The 20,546-nt window shown below is 32.5% G+C and overlaps 1 protein-coding gene across 2 annotated transcripts in view; it reads right to left on the reverse strand.

Moving 5' to 3' along the window:
- The window catches only part of LOC130891618 (hemicentin-2), a 173,904-nt gene that overhangs the window by 38,029 nt on the left and 115,329 nt on the right, over positions 1 to 20,546 (reverse strand). For both annotated transcript variants that reach the window (XM_057796458.1, XM_057796459.1), the window contains exon 10: positions 8,879 to 9,172. In XM_057796458.1, the coding sequence (XP_057652441.1) occupies positions 8,879 to 9,172 (294 nt within the window). The remainder of the gene's footprint in view (positions 1 to 8,878; positions 9,173 to 20,546) is intronic.

The raw sequence follows: 20,546 nt of genomic DNA on the forward strand, positions 1-20,546 counted from the left end.
AAAATCGTCTGAATTAGTCTCACAACTTTCTTCTCATAGTCGGTGCCATTGGTTCACTTCTTATTGATAGCTCGGTCTTGTCTTTGAGACCTGTCAACTGATCATTCGGACTCTCCCCGAAAAATCCATATATTGGATCTCTATAAAATACCGATCAACGATCCAATCATTCCACTTATTTTTAAACTTTGTTATTTTGAGATCCTTGATGTACCCAACGGAAAACTAAGAACTAAGAAACTTAAGAACTATAAGATGGAATCTTCGCTAAAGACAGAATCGACGGTTAATAATTGATCATATATGGTGGGTTTTTTCGCAGCAATAACTTTAATAAATAGATATTCATGAATAAATGATGGTTGAAAAGTTTTTAACGACATGCTTGCAGAATCAATAGGAAATAGGAAAGCTGCAGAAGGGCTGACAGTTTTTTATCTCAAACTATCTTAAAACATTTAGTCCGTCTCAGCTGGTGTAATCATTCTATCATTGTATTGGAGTTTTCTATCTTAGTCACCACAACCAAATTATTACTTCAAACAGTCGACAAGATATAATACAACATTTGAAATGAAGTTAATGGCATTTTGCAAAGTACAGTAAATTTGAAACGAAAATCGTCGTAGACACTCAACCAATTTGATAGGATATATTAGAACTATAGGATAAAATATTCGCAAAATGTGAGATCGATAGAAAATAATTGATCATAAATGATGGGATTGCTGAAACAATAACATTACTATAAAGATATCCATGAATAAACTGTAGACATATTGGTTGGAAACTTGTTTATCGACACACCTTCACAAACAACAGGGGATAGGGAAGCTGATAGAGGGCTTTGATAACAGTCAAACAGTAAAATCTCGACGACGTCTAGCTACTCATATAGGAAGTAATAATTGATTATTAGTAGAAAATGGCATCTTCATACTTGGGTTCAAGTCCGTCTGAGCTAGTATAAGAGATCATTATTGGTTGAACGTAGCATCTTCATACTTTGTTTTAAGTGGTTCAATAGTGATGTTATCACAACAACTAAGATGCTTCTTTAAAGTGAAGCGAGAATCAAATCAATGAGAAAATAACTAACCGTGTAATTAGGCGAATTTTCTTCTATTATATTATATTATAAGTATAAATAAACACGTTGATTCATAATATTTCTCACCTTTAGTGAGAATAAACCTGTACCCTTTTCTCAGGTTTATTCATTCACGAGAGAAATAAATTTTATGATCTTACTAATATTTAATGTTGATTTTTACTCAACCAAAAAATTTTGAATAGTGTGTTGATTTGCTCAACCTGTTCTCTTTGGATCATCATCAGTGACTTGTGTTCAATTCCTTCAAAACATGTTGTACAATGTGTAGGAAATATTGACTATTGGCTTATTCCGATTTTTGCTTCAATCGCCTTTACGAGTGTAATTGATCAATGTTATTGCATACATTTCAAAGGTCTCACTTATTACTTATACTTCAATATCTTATCTAGACGGTATTCAGATCTGGTTTTGAATAAATTAAGTATTCAACCAACATTACTTAGGAAATATTTATATTCAATATGTGTGTTCCCACAAACTCGGAGATATTCATTAACTGAGAAAATTATTACCAAATATTTGTGCAGACGTGTATTCAATGGGTTGATTCGTTTCAAGGAATTACCATCAAACTTTGATACGGAACTGTCTCAATTACCGAATGAATGTTGTTGAGAGCGAATAAAAACAGTTGTTCCGTAGAAAAATCTATTCAACTTCAAGGAAATTCATTTTGAAAAAGAATATGTACTTATCATATTTCTCACAATAAACATTCAGTAATTAGTATAAATTATATAGTGAGGAAATGGTTGAATTTTCATTTATGTATTCGTTAATTACAAACAGACAAATCCATGTTTTTCTTTGCCAATATACTCAATTCTCGGCTAACTTCAAATCTTCGTTTTTAGTAAAGTTCAAATTTCTCTCAAAAAAGATACATTATCAACCGTTAAATAAATAAAACTCATGACAAGTGATGAGTAACAATGGAGCGGTAAAGCTGCACATTTTCTGTTTCTAAACCGGAGAATGACGGTAATTCTGAATGGCGTACAAACCAAGAAAATGATTGCCATGTCATAGCCAGGGGATCATACTATTTCATGCGTCACGATTACGAAGTTATTCGTTCGAAGAATGTGGCATTTATTGAGTCATTGACTACGGCATGTGGTTTGAGGTTAGTTGCTTAGATTTTCATGGGAAACTCGAGAGAATCCGAGAGTTGATATCACGTATTCTACCTGTTGAGGTTATGATACTGACAGTTAGTGGAAATCTATTTTTGAATCGTTGTCTACTGAATATCACGATAATTTTCTGAGAACTTTTGTACGTAATTCAATCAATTGATTTTTAGTTGACTAAACTTGGTTACAAATAAAGTTGACTGAAAATGGTTAATACAACTTGATTAGAATCAATGAATTCTCTCCAAATGATTTAAAAAAATAAACCATATAAGGTTGGATAAAAGTCTACAAAATTACTCCGTAATTTAAATTGCCTCCTCCATTTTGTGAAACATAACATTTGAGAATAGAAAAAATAAGTTATCTCAAACTTCTCTTTGTTAGAATAACAGTTTTTCAAATCACTTAACAATAATCGGAAGAATTGAAAATGGTGGGTATGTATGTAAGTTATAAAATAACCTGTTTCAAAATATTTTTTGTAATAACGACATTCAATACATTTCAATTAATTAGAACTATAGCATCACTATGATTTTGAGTTAATACATGAATTCATATACCAGTTTCATGATAATCTCAATAATGGACGCCAATGGACACAAGAAATTAAAATTAACACTGTAATTTTATCTAACTTTGATAATCCTGTATAAGGTACTCTGTTCTGTTGACATACTATTTAATTCAATTCATCAATACAAAATCTTGATGGAAAATTACATTTGAATAACTTTTTGATGTCAACTATCTTTATATTTCTAAAAAATATACATTCACATACATACACTCCTATTATGTACGAGGGCCGTTTTTTTTTCAACCTCCGATTGCTCCGTGCCAACGCTACGCGGCCAGAAGAAAGCGGACATGCGTGAATGGTTTCGAAAGTTCAAAGATGGCCGTAATGATGTGCATGATGAAGAGGGCAAAGGTCGCAAATCTGTCGTTTCAGATGACCTGACAGAATAATTAAATAAAACCGCAGATTTACCATTAAGGCTTTGTTTACAAAATTTCCAGAAGTTTCAAGGTCTGTTTTGTACTCTTCATGATTGGCGGAAACTTCCTTTGAAGAGGGTGCGGAAAAGCTTGTCCACAGATATGACAAATGTCTCAATCTCTTTGGTCATTATGTCGAAAAGTAACCGCAATCGTTTGGTAATAAAATTATTGTTTTATATGGTCTTTTATTTATAGTCTATCGAAAGTTGAGAAAAAATGGCATATTATTACATAACTGGATAAATTAAAATATTCTCGTCTTTATATCATGAATTAACTGAATCGTAATCACCTCAACTTCAATTTTGATACTAATTTTTTTGTTTTCTTTGATTAATTCTACCGAAACTTCTTTAATAACATTTGTATTATTTGCTACTATATCTATATCGCCTATCACTAAAACAACTCTACTTCTCATTGTCTTTTTTAACTGACATAACCCTCCATGAATCATGTATTCTCCGCATTTCAATAATTCCACCATTATTCTATCCAGTCGTGAGGCTTTTCCATTTTCAGCTTTCCGTATTTCTTCTGTTATGGGAACTTCATATTTTCTTATGTTCTCCCTTCATGTTCATACTATTCGTCATGTAATTGTCGCTCTCCTCCAACTTTTTTTCCAGAATATTCGAACTTAGCAGAAAAGGAGGTAACGAGAAATGTATAAATATAATTTAACTTTCTGTTGATTTCATAAATTTTTTGTAGGATATGTATATGGAGCACTTTGTATTATTTTAAAATGCTTGGTGAAGGTACCAATCTCAATTATAACGTATTATGTATTAGTTTTGCAAAGATGCCACAAATACATTTTCTCAGCTAAATCATTTCATTATCTTTTTGATGAATCAAGCATTCCCTAATAGAAAAATAATTTCTCCATCTATTCTAGTTATCACTCGATACAGCTATTTATTGCACGGTTACCAACGAGTTTCAGATTTATGTGTCTTCAGAAGAAACAACCAATTTTCGGCTAATCAAAGACGATTCAAAATTTTCAAGAATTGTAATAAAATCATTCTTCCCAATATATAAACAACTGTGAAATAGTAATAATTCAGTATATCAAAATATGTAAGATCGGATTTTCAATATTATAAAACCATCTAAATATTAATTTCAGTTTTTGGTGAAGGATCTAGCCGAGTATTCGCCATTTGAGGAGTACAGATGAATCTATCTTCATTCTTAACATCTAGAGGTTGATTCAATTAGGTTTCAAGTAAGAATATACATGCATGTTTAATTATCTTTCAAACCCAGGTTGTAATGAAAATCTGAGGCCATGAAATAAAGTACACAATTAAAATAGTGATATACAAATTCCATTTTTTTCCCAATTTTGTTATCCTCTTTAAATTATTCCTTTTTATCCAATATCCGCAGAAATATTTGCTACTTCTACAACAAATACACCTGCATCATACACTCATGTAGAAACCGGAACCATCCATGTCTAATATCTAATACAACACTTCGAATGTTCAAAATTTGTCCAATGAGTTGGTGTTTTTTTGGAAAAGAATATTCCAGAAATACATTACAATATAACTACTGGACAGAGGTATAATATGGGGAGCATAATTAATCAATAGAAACCAGAACTCGAATCGCGCGAATTATTATAGTTTGTAAAATGAATGGAGCCTGTAATCAATTTATTAATGAGAGAATATACAGTTCTTTCATATTTCATTTCAAACGAATAATAGAAATACACGGTACGTGAATACGACTAAGAGAATAAGTGACCTGAGTTGAAAAATCTAGAAGTACTATTGGAAAATTGCGAATCGGAAATAAAAACAGCACTTAAATGTACAGAGGAGAATCTGACATTGATGAACAGTCTGCGTTGAAAATGTAAAGCAATTAATTAGATTGGAAAGCTAACAGGAACATTAAAAGTGATGATATTTCAAGATAAAGGTGTGTGCTCTCAAATATATCCGGATGACGATACAAATATGAAGTTTTGGCATCAAGAAAGTTCCAAGAAAAATCTGTCATTAATTAACAACGCTTTGGAATCTCGTAGGTGGAAAATACCATTAAAAAGGACGTGTTTCAATCATATCCTTCACGTAAATATGAATAATATGTGAATAAATTTTTATAAAATTACACTACAGAAAATCCTTGGGAAGATCTAACCTTAAAACGAATGGATGGGTAATTATATAGACATTATTATGTGTCACTCTCTAATGAAAATTGGATAGTAACTTGTGTAGTCTTTGTGGTAATTTAAAAAACTGTTGCAGTGAGGCAAACTGGACAAAATGAAGAATCGTTTTATTTTAAGAGGAATCTAGTAGTGGAATGAATTTGTAACTGAAATAATTGAATCAATTTTAATGGTTGCGTGGGCAGTTATTATAAATTATAACTGAGATTTTGGCTTTTTCTCCTTCCTTAATTAAAATATTAGGGATGTTTTCTGAAGAATTTAAAACAAAGTCATTATTTTGTCCAGTAAAATCAATTTCCTGATTTTTTGTAGCACTTGCAACTCTAGCACTTGCAACTGAGTTTTTTCCTGACTTGAGCAAACTTATAAATTCAAATATAAGTCAACTGTCAAGCAAAAATCAGTGCTTCCAATGGACCACCTATATTACAGTATAATTTTCTTAATGTAGGCGAGAGTCTACGAGAGTTATTTTGGACCATTCTCAGAAAAATGAGGTTTTTAAACACTTCTTTTAGAATAGCACATATAACAATTGTATTAAAATGAATTATATTTATTTGGCTTCACATATGATTAATAAAAATCAACATAATTATAGCAAAACTTAAGATAATTATCATTCTATGATAACAGTTATTTGTTCAAATTTAACCAACCGGTATGATTAATTGGACCACGAACTTAGTAAAACATACCTATAAAACTGATCAAAAACATTTAAAAAAAAATCCCCCGTAAGTCTAGCTTTCACTAACAAGACTTTAAGAAAAAACTGTCTAAATTCTGAATAAGTTTAGAGAAGATTAATTCAGACATTCCGCACAAGTTGGTGCAAGTTTCATGATTCCATTCTGAATAGTAACTCTTCAAATCGTCGAAGACTATGACTTCTTCTTCTTATTCAGTCGACTCTTCACTGTCTTCAATATAATTGCGTGCTGTTTTATCATCACGTTTCTTGTTTTGTTTAAAACGAGTTGTATTTACTTTAGCTATTTTCTGGTGGAGTGTCTATAAATTAGTTTTATACGAAGAATATAATGTAAAACAGCGTCTTAAGCGCCTGTGCCTCTACCGGATAAATTGTTCCTGGGTAATGGCGATAAAATATTCGAAATAATTTTGAAATCATCTAACTTGGATGACTTAGCAAACTGGGATGTGAAGGGTATTACATATTGGAAGTTGGAGAATCATTTTATCCAGCACTGGTAATATTGGCGATCAAAGATTCAGCTGGTACGAAATAATTTGCTTTTAATCCATTGACAAATTCACTAATGGTTGCTGCGCGTTCATATGCCTCTTTAATAAGCCGGCTCACTTGATACTGGGTTACAGCACCTCCAAGATGGCTTGGCAATAGTTCACGGTTGATGTAACTGGATTCCGAAACGGCTAACAAGCTTTCAGCTGAAGCTCCATCTTTCAATTGATCACTCATGCGCATTAGTTTGAATATTATCATTGGCGAAATAAATTGACAAGTTGCACTTACACAGGTTATAATTGTTGTATTAACACCTCTTTCATCGCTAGTTAATGTTTCAACTTGCTTTTCTCCCTTTGCACTGTTTGGAATCTGATTTCAGCAGCATTTTGTCAGCATTAAGCTTATTAGTGTCTACTACTTTTTGCTCATGAATATCAAAAAAGTTTTGAATGCTATCGGTTTCAAATCATTTAGGTCGATTCAAAGAAGTTGTCTCAGGTTGTCGAAGGCTAATCTTGTCCTTATGTCGTTTCATGAAGGTGCAACACCAGGCCTTCCCCGACATTTTCTACGTTCTATTGAAATTGTGTTTCAGTCTATTTTTCTCGACAATTTGGTAAGTAAGTCTTCTAACATCTGGGATAGTTAAACCAAACATGTGTTCCTCTAAAAATCTTATATACTTTGTTAGAACATTTTAAAATTTGCTGTGAAATACCGTTAGATTTTCTTCATCAATTTCAATACGTTCTTCAAATCAACTTTTATCCGAATGTCTTCTTAATGCTGCTTTGTATAATCGTGCACACTCATTCAAACGAATATCGGAATTTTTATGTGGTGTGTGGTCCATTTATGCAAACCGTTTACTCGCTTAATCAATAACGAATATTAATTAAAAATATGAACGTAGACAGCTTACCTTTACCTTGATTGGACCACTAGCAAAGGACACCAAAATTTATGATAAAAAGAAGTTAATCGATGTTTTTATGTAACATAGTTTGGAAATTCTGCTAAAAACTCCCAGTATTCAAATACATTACAATAAATCTGATGAATATAGTGATATAACTGTAGAGTGAAGCATCTTGTGTAGTCTGTCTCCGATAACTGTCAATTTTGAACCATATTAGCATACAAACGCAATGCGGAAGTTCGACATAGTCAAGGCACATCATATGTGAATTTCAGCAAGAAGCCACGAATCGAGTAAATTTTTTAGAGGCGTTCTCGCAAGTGGTTTCTACTACTTTATCAACTAAGTGATTACCGTTAGGATAAGTAGTTTGAATATTCATAAGATTTGAGAGAGAACTCGAGAGATGCGAATATGGTAATGAAATTACTTGGAGTTATATTATCAAATTTTCAGAGTATATAAACTTTGCTTCATTATTAAACTACCTAATTTTAAATATCATGAATTAAATTTCAGACATTAAGATGAAGACAATGAACGGGAAAGTTGGCTGTGAAAGATAAATTCAGCGAATTGAGTTTCCTACAGAAACATATGAGTTACTGAATATCCTTAAATAATAGTTGGAGATGTACCTATTTTGAATTCTGTAGGATCCATTATTTAGTATGGCACAAGTTATTATTGCCAGATATTAGACTGCTTTTCGTTGTTATATTATGATGTTTGAGGTTATATAAGAAACTTTGCCACAATAAATACGAGTAATTTACACCTACAGATGAAACTTACTAGATGGATTGAAAATTACTCTACCGAAAGTAACGTGATATATAAATTAATTTGCTTCAGAGTAATACCCTACTACAGTTGTCCCATTTACAATGATTTAACTAAGATAATCGATCCATTGGAAAAAGTTTGGCATTTCCAGGTGAAGCTTTCTATCTTACTTGTTTTGTTTGCTTCAGAAATTTACTAAACACAAAATAATTACGAGGATGGTCCCAGAAGTATAATTAATCATTTTCCTGGATTGACAGCTATCACGTGCTAATATAAATATTTTCAATACTTCAAACGGTTTCTATTTCTTTTCTTGTTAATGACGAATAAAGGAATAAAACTTTAATACGCTTCTAAAAAATGTCAAGAAAGCGTCAAAATAAAAGTTCATGTCATAGCTATACTATTTTATTTCCGATCAGCAAATGAAATTAGATTCAAAATGATGTCCTGATATTATTCGGACAGCTCCATTAGATATTGTACTCACCTGCCGGCACGATAATAAAAAGACAGGGTTTCGCCTGTCTGCCGACACTATTGGTGGCCCAACACGCCAATGATTCCACATCTGGAGAACCAGGTGTAAAGTGTAATATCGACACATTGCCCTGATTTTCCATTTTACCTCCTTGAACAGGAAGGACGCCCCTGCTGGTGTTGTAGGTCCAAGAAAAACGTGCCACGTCTGGGACGGCGTCTACGTGACACTGGACCACTAGTGTCTCGAAAGGGAGGGCGCCAACTCGCATTATCTCGTGCCCTTTTTTACAATGAGGAGCATCTGAAAAGGAGAGAAAATAGATTGTTATTAGAAAACGTGATTCAAAAGGACGAAAGGAAAATTTGACTCTACGACACATCGATTTGGAACTTTTGATAGAAGGATAAATGACTTGAATGTAATAGGGCATATTAGATAAATGGCAGTACAATTTCATCATATATATACTAACAAATCAACGTATCTCTACATAGATCATAATTTGATTCATAATATCTTTGTTGATAATTTTTATATAATGTTGTTGTATAATGTTAATGTATAATGTTATGATGACAGAACTTGTGAATTCTATTTGTTGTTCATTATTTCTTATAATTTTACGATTTATTGAGAGAATTCTGGTTTACTCACATACATTTGAATCGATCAATTTAAAAAGCGACGTCTTCACGCTATGTTATCTTCAATACAACTTTCCTCAATCAAGATCCCTTGAGTGTACATTTTTTTAAGTAGACTAGTTAGCTGTCATAATAATTTTTGAATTAAGATTGTATAGTACATCATATCAAAAATAGATTGCGAATCATCCATCAATATTTATACCTGAGACAATAGGAAGCTTTAACGTTGCATTTAACTAATAGTATACTGAAAATTATGCTGTAACAGAGTTCAATCACTACAACATGCAGTGAAGACTTTTTTCCGCTGAGAACAATGGGGGCGGATGTAAACGAAAGGAAGACGAAAAATTTATAATCCACTAATATTTGAGAAGTTTAAGATTGGAATATTAGGAAAACAATGTCTGCAAGTACTAAAATAAGAATATTTGAATCTTTTTTAATGCTTATAGTATCATTAATTAGTGGAACTTGGAAAGGGAAGAACTAAAAATAATTTCCACCTGTGTAAATTATATCTACTAAAAATATACAGAACGAATAATTGAAATATAGCAAAGACGAAGCAGTATTATCAGTGTCAGAGTATGCTCCACAAAAAACACTGATCAAAATAGATACATGAAGAAATATTGAGTTAAGAAAGAAACATACTTACTAATCCAAAACTTTCTATGGCCATTTTAAATATTATAGCAGAATAATAAAAATATTTCCTTTTATTTTTATAAATATTCTCCTAAGCGAATACAAGTCTTTGGGTTTTTATCGGTCTTTTATGATCATAAGATCCACATAACAATACAAAAAGGTTTGGACTGGTTAAAAACCCTCTGTATTGACGATTACATAGTCTCTTGTTTGTTTTTTCACAATTCCAGGAAAATTTCATCGAAAATACGATTCTAGGTTTTACCACATAGTCAGGAAGAGAAGGAAAATTTGTGTTATTGACAGTTAGGTTTAGTTGCAGCTCATAAAAGGTTCAGTATGCAGTCCACTGTAAATTCTAAATCTAAATTTTAAATCATTTACAGACAAACATTTGATGATACAGTGTACGCTCGTTGTTGGAAATCTACGATTTACAAAGTTATTAAAGAAGAGAAACTTGATGAACTTGCTTCAAACATTACATCTGGTCTTTTCTGGTAATTTTCTCTTGTTAGCTCTTTTATAACATCTATCACCTTATCCCTTTATCTCATAATGGTTCTATTTATATTTCGTCTTGTTTCAATTTTGTTGTCTATTCTTTCAGTTATTTTTTCATTACTTATTCTCTTTCCAATGATATATCTATACTTGCGGGCTTAGAAATCGGCCCACTGTAAACTTTAGACTTTAACTATATTTTTCTAGAATTATTCATCAATTAAAAAAAAAGAAATATGCTGTTTGAAAGACAATTCAAAATACTTCAATGTGAGTAGGAATTTATCAGAAAACCTTATCGTTTATATGCGTAGCATCCGTTGATGTTATGTTGTGATTCGGAAATAACAAATTTATCGAATATCAAAATTATTGCGTTTGCAACATAAATTTGCAAATAATTCCTTTTTTTATAATCTCAATAGTGCTCAAATGTGTTAGTTCAAATCATACTGCACCACAAAAAAGCAGCTCAAGTTATTGCTCTAATCGAAAATGGACTTGGTCAGTGAGCTGTTGCTAGACAGTTGGATATGGCCTGCGCAGAAGTTGGAAAAGTGTGCCATTTATGAGAAGACTATATGGAAAAATCTAGAATCATATTTTCAGTGGAATTTTTCGGTAAAAGATTCTTGGAATTGTAAAAGAACAAACAAGAGACAAGGTAATCGTCAATTTAGAGGGTTTTTAACAAGTCCAAACCTTTTTGTATTGTTATGTGGATCTTATGATCATAAAAGCCCGATAAAATCTCAAAGACTTGTATTTGCTTGGGTACATTTATGAAAATTAAAGGAAATATTTTCATTATTCTGCTATAATATTTAAAATAGCCATAGTATGTTTCTTTCTTAGCTCAATATTTCTTCATGTATGGATCGGTTACAACTAAAACTTCCGTTCTTTTTGTTATATTGATTTAGTGGATACCAATCATGTGATGTACAGAAATGATAACTTCCAGGGGAATATATCAAATCAAAAATTACTATGATTAAAAATGAGTGTGAATAAAATATTGAGTTATGTGTGTGTTTTAGTTCACAATTAAATACATTTTAGAAACTAAAAAAATTAATTCACTGTTTCATAAATAAAATATTCTCTAAATCACCTAATTATTGATGATAATACGTAATATTGGAGATTATTCAAAACAACACATTTTGAGAAAATATAATCCAAATATAATAAGAGAAATTCGAAATTATTCGATTCGGTTGAGTGTAAAGAAAGGACAGTTGAATTTCTCTCTGAATGTTGTGGAAGAGAATTTCTATTTAAGATAATGGAATGTCTACAGTCTGCTAAGCCGTATTCAACATCTGCTCTGTGATTAAAATCGCTCCTTTCACAGTAATCTGAGTAGGTTCTAACGCAAATCGAATGTGACAATTCAACTATTTAGATGAGAGTCAACTCTGTAAGAAGGAGATTTGTCAAGACAAGAATGGAGTTTACATTATGAATTAGTATTTTGATATTATAGATGATATGTGATGCAATGGAATGCACTCATCTACAATAAATTGTTACATATAATAAGAAATATCATTTCTATAATGTGTGTATAATCAATATTTGTGAAGTTCTCTTAAAACATTCGTGAATTGATACTTCTTATAAATTATAAATCTTAGAAGATTACACAAAATATACACACGAGATAAGCAAACAAACAGTTGGCATCAAATACCTAAGACCGAATAGAGAGCTTGTCCTACGAAAATAAAGAAATAAAAATAGATGGATGGCTATAAAAAATTTAAAACAACGAGGAACCTATAAAGCACCAATACTAAAAGGTAGAGGAAAGTAGGCTGGAAGCGGTGCAGAAGAAGCTGAAGGTTTCGCTTCATATCTTGAAGATATTTAAAAAAACATGTCTGAAATAGAAACACCTGAAGAAGTAGCTAATGAGATTGAAGAAAATTCAAATATATAATAAAATCATCATCATCTAATATCAGGAACAATTCTACATAACTCAATAAAAACCCTGTACAAAAGTCAACACAGTTGATGAATGTAGCTGTAAGAAAGACATTTGGTTCCAGTTAATCAATTTGGATTTGGAGTAACGAGCTCTACATTTCAGGTACATAGACTATCAGATATACAAGTAAGTGAAAGGTTATTTCATTACTTTTGACATTCCGCATTCCACCAGTGTCTGGTCTGCTGGTACAAACTATGAAAATACGGGAGTTATTTCAAAAGCTAATTGCTGGCCCAATAGAATCTAATCTATTACAGGATCACCTTTAAAGACGATTCTTATTAATGCGGTGAGAGCAAATATCGAACTTAGTAAACTGAAAAGGAAAAACGTCCATAATTATGTGTTGAATCAAATAACCAATATAATAAACTATGATAAATAAACCAACAAATTAAACTTTAGATTAACTTCAATTGTAGTTAACTCATGCTATTTACTTCCATAAACATAATTTTTTGTATAATATAGAGACTCCAGTTCACTAGCAGGTTACCATTTCATACCTTCTACAATGAGATGATCTTAGATTGAGGACTATAGTTTCTTATGATATACGAGGGAAGTCAGATCAGAAGACCAGCTTATAGTGCCAGTATCGCGAGAGAGTGAAAAATTTCAACCAGACTAGATCCGTAGCTTTTTGGAGGCTGTGTGATGATAAGCCACGTTCAGGTGCCCCGAAAACGCTTACCATGAAGAATATTTAGTGAAAATATACGATATAATATTGGCAAACCACGTGAGATGACTGAGACAGTAGTCATAATAGAATTTTGCTCGGGTCCTATTGTGCATAAAATTTTTGAGCAGGAAGAAGCTGTCGGCGGAATGGGTGCCTCGTTTGCTTCTCCTAGACAATAAGCTGTCAGATCCCTTCTCATCAGTGTTTTAAGCTACATAAGCGCTATCTGATGAAGTCTCAATCTCATTTAATTGCACCCAAAGGAACAGTTGGAACAATAGACTTCGCGCTGTAAACTCGCTCCAAATAAGGCGATGACTGTTATGTAGGACAAAAAAGTGAGTGAAATTGATTTCTGGGATTCATAAGATGTGATCTATATCGACTATCTAGAGAATCGTAACAATTTTATAAGGTTTTTCAAGGCCAACCCCATCAAGATCAATCTTCATCCACCGTATTCTTCGGTGTCGGCTGCATGCAGCTTCATTTTGTTTTTAAACCTCAAAAATCACTCGCCGCTTACTTTCCAGACCTCGTATTTTTAGATGACTAACACTACGACATACCCGACATACGTTGTCCTGTCTCACGTCTTGAATGTGAACTTTTAGAAATTAGCTGTAACAATCAGACGTTTTGATGAAAATGTTTATCAGAAACTTATTAAAATACCTAACGTCATTCAAATATATTTATCACAAGTAAACCAATCGATAGATTGTGAGTATGTGCATTATTATGCTTTCAGAGATGTTGAGAGGTGTTTCAGGCTAATAGCGTTTTCAAAGGTTCTGGTGGCGGATTTAGTGATGGCAGTGAAATTTTTCCAGATGCGCAACATAAACCGGCCGAATAATCGTTTTATTTGAAAGCATGATAATATTGATATTCTTTGTCCATACTACCAATCATGATTAGCGAATGTGATGAATAGTCCATTTCAGGGTCATATTTAAACCCATGGCGATTAAACGATCATCGTGCCAGTGCTAGATGATTTTGCACCCGCTGTCGCTCGTTTACTCTGTGACCGTCGGTCACTCGTTGACGCGCCTCTCGGAAGACGTTAAATGCGCTGCTCTGAATTCTCATTTGCACGTAAGTTTGCTATTTGCTCTCTTACATTGATATTGATCTTCTACTGTTCTGTTCAGTCGGTGGTTATGGACCATTTGCGCATTATGAGAACGTCGCCCAATATTTCTTTGTAGAAATAGAATACTATGAAAAATATACAGCCACCAATGTAGGTAACTTCTAATAGTGAAAATTTACCGGGCTAAACAAATATCGTCATTATAATTTCATTTCTTATTTTGTATATTCACTATACAATATACTATACAGTATATTTCAAAATGACAGATAATTTTGAAATTGTATCTCTGAAATCAATAAATTACAAAAAAAAGTTTGTAGGTTAGGAAAATTTTATAAAGAATTATGTAAAATATGTACTTCGAAACAGTAACAAATTTCAAAATGAATACTTTTAAGTAATATTCGGAAGAAGAAAGTAATGGATATACCAAAAAGTAACAAATGTGTTTAGCCGAACTGTCCTGACACGACTGCAGCGCAGTCTGCCGGAATTCTATGTAAAACGTTCTAACATCAACAAAAATTTATAAATAATTGGTAAAACATTATCTAGTTGATTGAAATTGTGAATCCTAACCATTCTAGAACCTCCTTGAATAAACACAAAAAATTTCATCAAAATCGGTCCAGCTATTTAGAAGGAGTTCAATTAAAGACACACGTACAGAAGATTTATATATATAAAGATATAAATCAACACTTTTCGAAAAGTCCGTTTCTTAGTAAGTGAGGTACTTACTTATTGTACTACCCTTGTAAGTAATTCGAAGTATTTGACGTTATATAAAGAAATGCAATTTGAGCATATTAACAATTACTCAAAGAGAACAAATAACTCCAGATTACGTGTATTTTAAGTCATATTTTCTAAGTTCCCGGCATATCTACTTCTTATCAGACATATCCTCGGCATTTTCTGCTTTCATAAATAAGTAGGATTTATTACAACATGCACTCCGTGACTGTACTTCCTGACTTCACTCAGCTGCAGATGATGGCACCCTGTCACACGCCCACTTTTCTTAAATTTATCATTTTTTATGGTTTATGTGTTACTGTGAAAACACATTTGGGACGACGAGCTATGTGACAGAAAAAAAAAATAAACAAGGTCGCTGCAAAAAAATAACCGCAAAAAACCTCTTAGTGTCTCGACAAAAAATAAAAATGATGTTTTATGGAACATATCGATAAATACTGAATGTCTCAGAAGATGCTTCACTCTGTATCTGTAAGTCTTCCAATTTTTTTTATCATATATTTATTTGGTGAGGTGATTAAATGTCGTTGAATTACGCTAAAGTTATTCAACGGGTGGTTTCAAACAGTCTCTCACAACTTGTTTTTACTCCCAACTAATTTACAATAGTTCGTCATATCTTCTTCTCTAATTTCTAATTTTTTCTAAGATTTTTATTTCCACGGGTCCATTATAATCAATATTCACATCGTTAAATATAATACAATAGACTTTTTATAATTTTGAATAAATTATACGTTCACTCAGTCGATAAAGAATGCAACTTCTTTTTGATGACTGCTGGCATCAATATAAATGATGAGACCAATTTATTATCTACACCTTTCAAGACCCTTTTGTCTTATCGAAAGATCTGTGGGGTGATTTTAGCAATTATGAATTCAACATGGAAACTTTAAATTCGGTAAAGTAATATTTTATTTAAACCAGACACCGCGAGGAAATTAAACATGCCACAAAGCACAACGAAAAGCTTTTCATATTCCTCGTCTACACCTTGCCTGGACTGCCTGTGACAGGTTAGTCAACGTATGCCACTAAACACTTGTACCAGGGCAGGTTCCAGTGAAATGAATTTGATATATTCCAAAATTTTGATAACAATGTTTCTTGTATTCGCTACAATTATCACTATTTTTAATTATAATATATTTCCCTGTAGAAATATTGGTTTATGATGATATTTCAGTGCAGTGAGTTTAATTTCACTTCTCGCGATATATTTCATTGCATTACTTCTTTGATTACATGTTATTCGTTTGATTATGATATTCATAAAATAAATGAAACCAATAACTTTACAAGAACTGGAACGTCTTTGATATACTCGTAATTATGAACTGTTTCCTTGTTACCCTAAGGCATAGGTTAACTTTATTATTTAACTTATTCTTTTAAAAAAATTCCCAATCGTCACTAATCTTGCGCCAAATTTATCCCTTCGAACTACCATCTTCTCTTCTCTTCCAAAATATTTCCATGTCCATGTTGCTCGTGATCTTCTTTTTTTCGATTGGCACTGTCTTCCTAATCATTGGATGTTACTAACTTGTTCTGTCAGTTCCTCCTCGACCCTGATTCCGATTTTTTGTTTTGTTCATTTTCATTTTTTGTTCTGTCAATAGAGAACGTCTGCCAAGTCAGCATATTTCTTGGATGTTTATCGCGAAGAAGTAATTGACAAAACATCCTCAACTCAAATATCATGTATCAGTGTCTTGTAGATACTTCATGATAATTATACTAAAATAGTGTTTCACTGACGACATCTGGATCTACGACGTTGAGAAGAATAGCAGCTGAATCAGGTACAAATTTAATTATAAGAAGTTCAGGATGCGTCTACCTGCTCAACATAATGTTTACTGCTAATATTACTGTGGTGGTAGCAGTGAACCAGCTATTCAGTATGAATATTACCAGTGGTTTCAGAAATTCCAAATTTTCTTGAAAACAACTGAACCATACATTTATCTCTTTCGCATATACTTGAGTGGTTTTGCTTGAGTACAGAAGTCACATTTGTCCATCCATTTAAATAAAAGTTGAATCGGAACTTCATATTACCACATCATTTCCTTACAAAGCTTGTCATAATAGCCTTTAAGAAGACAAAATCAAACTTAGACAGTATTTATTAAAAAAAAATCAAACGAACGTTGATGCTTCACGCTATCAGTTTTAAAGAAGTTGAATCAATAAAATTTGAGGTTGTTACTGATCCGCCTCGCTTAACTTATTTAGAATCAAAGACAACTAATAGGATAGGATATATAATAACCTTCAAACTTGTTAAGTAGAAGATGGGGACATATGGTCCAAAGAAGTCGGATTCTCAAGAAAATTAACATCTGAAAACTATAACATTCCACGTGGAGATTGGAAATTTTCTAGCGATCGGATTAGTCAGTTCCATTTAACATATATTTCCTTCACGTCTTGATTTGACGAAATACATTTTTTGAGAATCGAACCGGATTTTCTAATTCCGATTAGAATATTGTTAATTACATTACATTGGGTATGATTGAAATTAAGGCAAAAAACAAACAGAAACTTCAATGTTAAAAGATATGTTTCGGCGTTTTTTCTTCACGTTGCTAGTTAAACAGTAATAATTGTGTCATATTTTCCTAGGAATATTAAGAGGGAAACATTGAACATCTGAAATTGTTTTTCACTCTAGATATTTGGTTATATATTTTCTGATAAGGCAGAAATTATATTTCGAGATCCGCGTTCTTTGTATTTTGTCTGAAAAGCTCAACCAAACAGTTAAATTGTTGATTAATTCTTTGGTCCAATCTTAGTCCTTCTCTGGTGGTTCCACTTACCCACGCGCTTATTTCACTGTAGAATAAATGTTTCAGAATTGTTTCTAGATTAAATATTTACATTTAAATATATAATGAAGTTATTAGAAAAATATCTACGGCGAAACTTCATTACCTTAAAAATAATATATCGTTTAATCTGAATGTAATTTAATCTCATATATTTTGCATAAATAGTAGTCGTTAATCAAATCTTGGTATGGATTAACCATAATATTTAGACCAGAATTATGCATTTACTGAACATACCACAGATTTCTCTAAGTGCCTCACAAAACGTCGTTGAATTTTTTGTCTTTACAAGGCATACAATCAGCATCGTCATCTAAGTTTCATCTGGCTTCTCAAATCATCGCCTTATTTATTATATCGAAAAAGGAGAGGGTTAAGAGGTAAGCAGATTTACGAAGATATGCTTAATTCCTTTGGTGACCTTTGTATGCCACCGTGAACAATTGGACTGCAAGCTTGAAAAGACGTAAATTTTCCATTGAATACGATAACCTATCGGGAAGGCCAGTTTCTGTATCAGTCTCCGAAAATATGGATGCAGTTCATGACATGATTTCATCAGACCGTCGAATTGGGCTAAAACGAATCTGGTCTGAAGCACTGAATATTTCATACGAACGCGTTCATCATATAGTTCACGTCAATTTGGACATGAGAAAAATTGCTGCACAATGGAGCCCAAAATTTTTGAATGTTGACCAAAAGCGTACAAGGAAAGAAACATCGCGTTCGATGTTATTATTGAGAAGACTTGGGTACATTTCTATGATCCAGAAACATAGCGACAATCGATGGAATGGCGACACTCTGGTTCTCTAAGTCCTAAGAAGTTTCGCGTCCAAAAATCTGCTGGAAAAGTCCTTGCTTCAATTTTTTGGGTTTGCCATGGAGTAATCATGATTGATTTTTTGGATAAGGGTAGAACAATAACTGGAGATGACCATTCGACATTATTTATCACTCTAAGGGAAAAAATTGAAGAGAAATGACATGGAAAGCTATCCAAATGTGTTTTGTTTTTGCAAGACAACGCCCCTGCACATAAATCTCATGTTGCCATGCAAAAAATTCGTGGTTTATGGTTTTAATTACTAGAACATCCCCCTTATTCACCAGATTTGGCTCCGTCCGACTATCACCTCTTTTTCCAACGAGGAGGTAATAAAAGCTGTGAAGGTCTGGTTTGCAGAGCAATAGGAAACATTTTATTGAAAGGCCTAAAGTCGTTGCAGGTTTGCTGTAATAAATTTATCCAATTTATACGAGAATTTTTTGAGTAACAAAATATTTTGACATTGAAATTTTGTTTGGTTCTATAGTATGCTGAGAATTTCTCAATATATCCTCATAGGTATATGAATTAAACATAATATCTAATAAATAAATGATTGTAAAAAATGAAAAATAAAATATCCAAATTACAATACTTCAAGTTTTCAAATTCGGTTTTGATTATAGTTGATTCGTTTCGAAACGCTTTCTGGGTATAAAAATTTTTGTCGGTGTAAATTCCAAGTACAATGCCCTTTGGCACGTTTCGAAAGAGATTTCCATTAACTCCCCGATACCATCAATATGTGTACACGTTCTAAAGAAAGTTTAATTGAATAAGGTTGAATATTCTATTGCTTATATTTTGCTTGCGGGAGTTGTAGTCGCTTTCTGGAAATAATAACGTACGCATCCACGAGGAAAGATTATACAATGTATTTACACTTTGAAACCAACTATGTTGACTGCAGCACAAATGTTCTTGTAGAAAATGTTTCTAGTGAGTAGTGGAAGGCTTCTATTGTTAGCGAAACTGCAACAACATTTATGTATTCTTTTGTGTAAGTAATAACGGGTTTCTGATTCTCGTCTTTATTTGTTGTTTATCTTTGCATTCACGATGACTATTTTTCTCTCCCCTTTCTATATAAGAATGTTCACCATTATCATTTTATACATCAGGATTGATTTTTTGAATGTATGAGCTATGAGAAGTTGAAAATTCCATCACATGATAAATCACATATTTCATAGAGTCACCCTTCAATTGAATAACTCCTAGTTTTTATATCCTTTTGGTGCATTTGGTATACACTTAACAGCAAAAAAAAACCAGTCGCTTCATTTTTTTCTTATTAAAAGCTGATTTTCAGCAATGTGTTTGTTTTTGGAAATGTTAGATAGAACTCAGATTTGATTTATTTGTCTTGAAATTTATTTACCTGTGGTTAATAGATATTTTTTTTCAAATTTTGGTCGAGAATAATGGTTGTTTCAAATGTTGACATAGCCCAAGCTGATGCATTGACCAAAGAAGGCCGGAGCTTACTGTACATTGCCGAAATGTTTAGGGTAGCGAAGTCTATGCACTCTGGCGTCTCCAGGTAGCTACGATAGAAGGGCCTGCCGTGGGCGACGAAAGGAAATAACGGCAGTGGACGATCGATTCATCACGCTGTTAGTATTGAGAGATTGACATTTAAC

The sequence above is a fragment of the Diorhabda carinulata genome, chromosome 3, assembly GCF_026250575.1.
Source record: "Diorhabda carinulata isolate Delta chromosome 3, icDioCari1.1, whole genome shotgun sequence".
In the NCBI taxonomy this organism is placed as follows: domain Eukaryota; kingdom Metazoa; phylum Arthropoda; class Insecta; order Coleoptera; family Chrysomelidae; genus Diorhabda; species Diorhabda carinulata.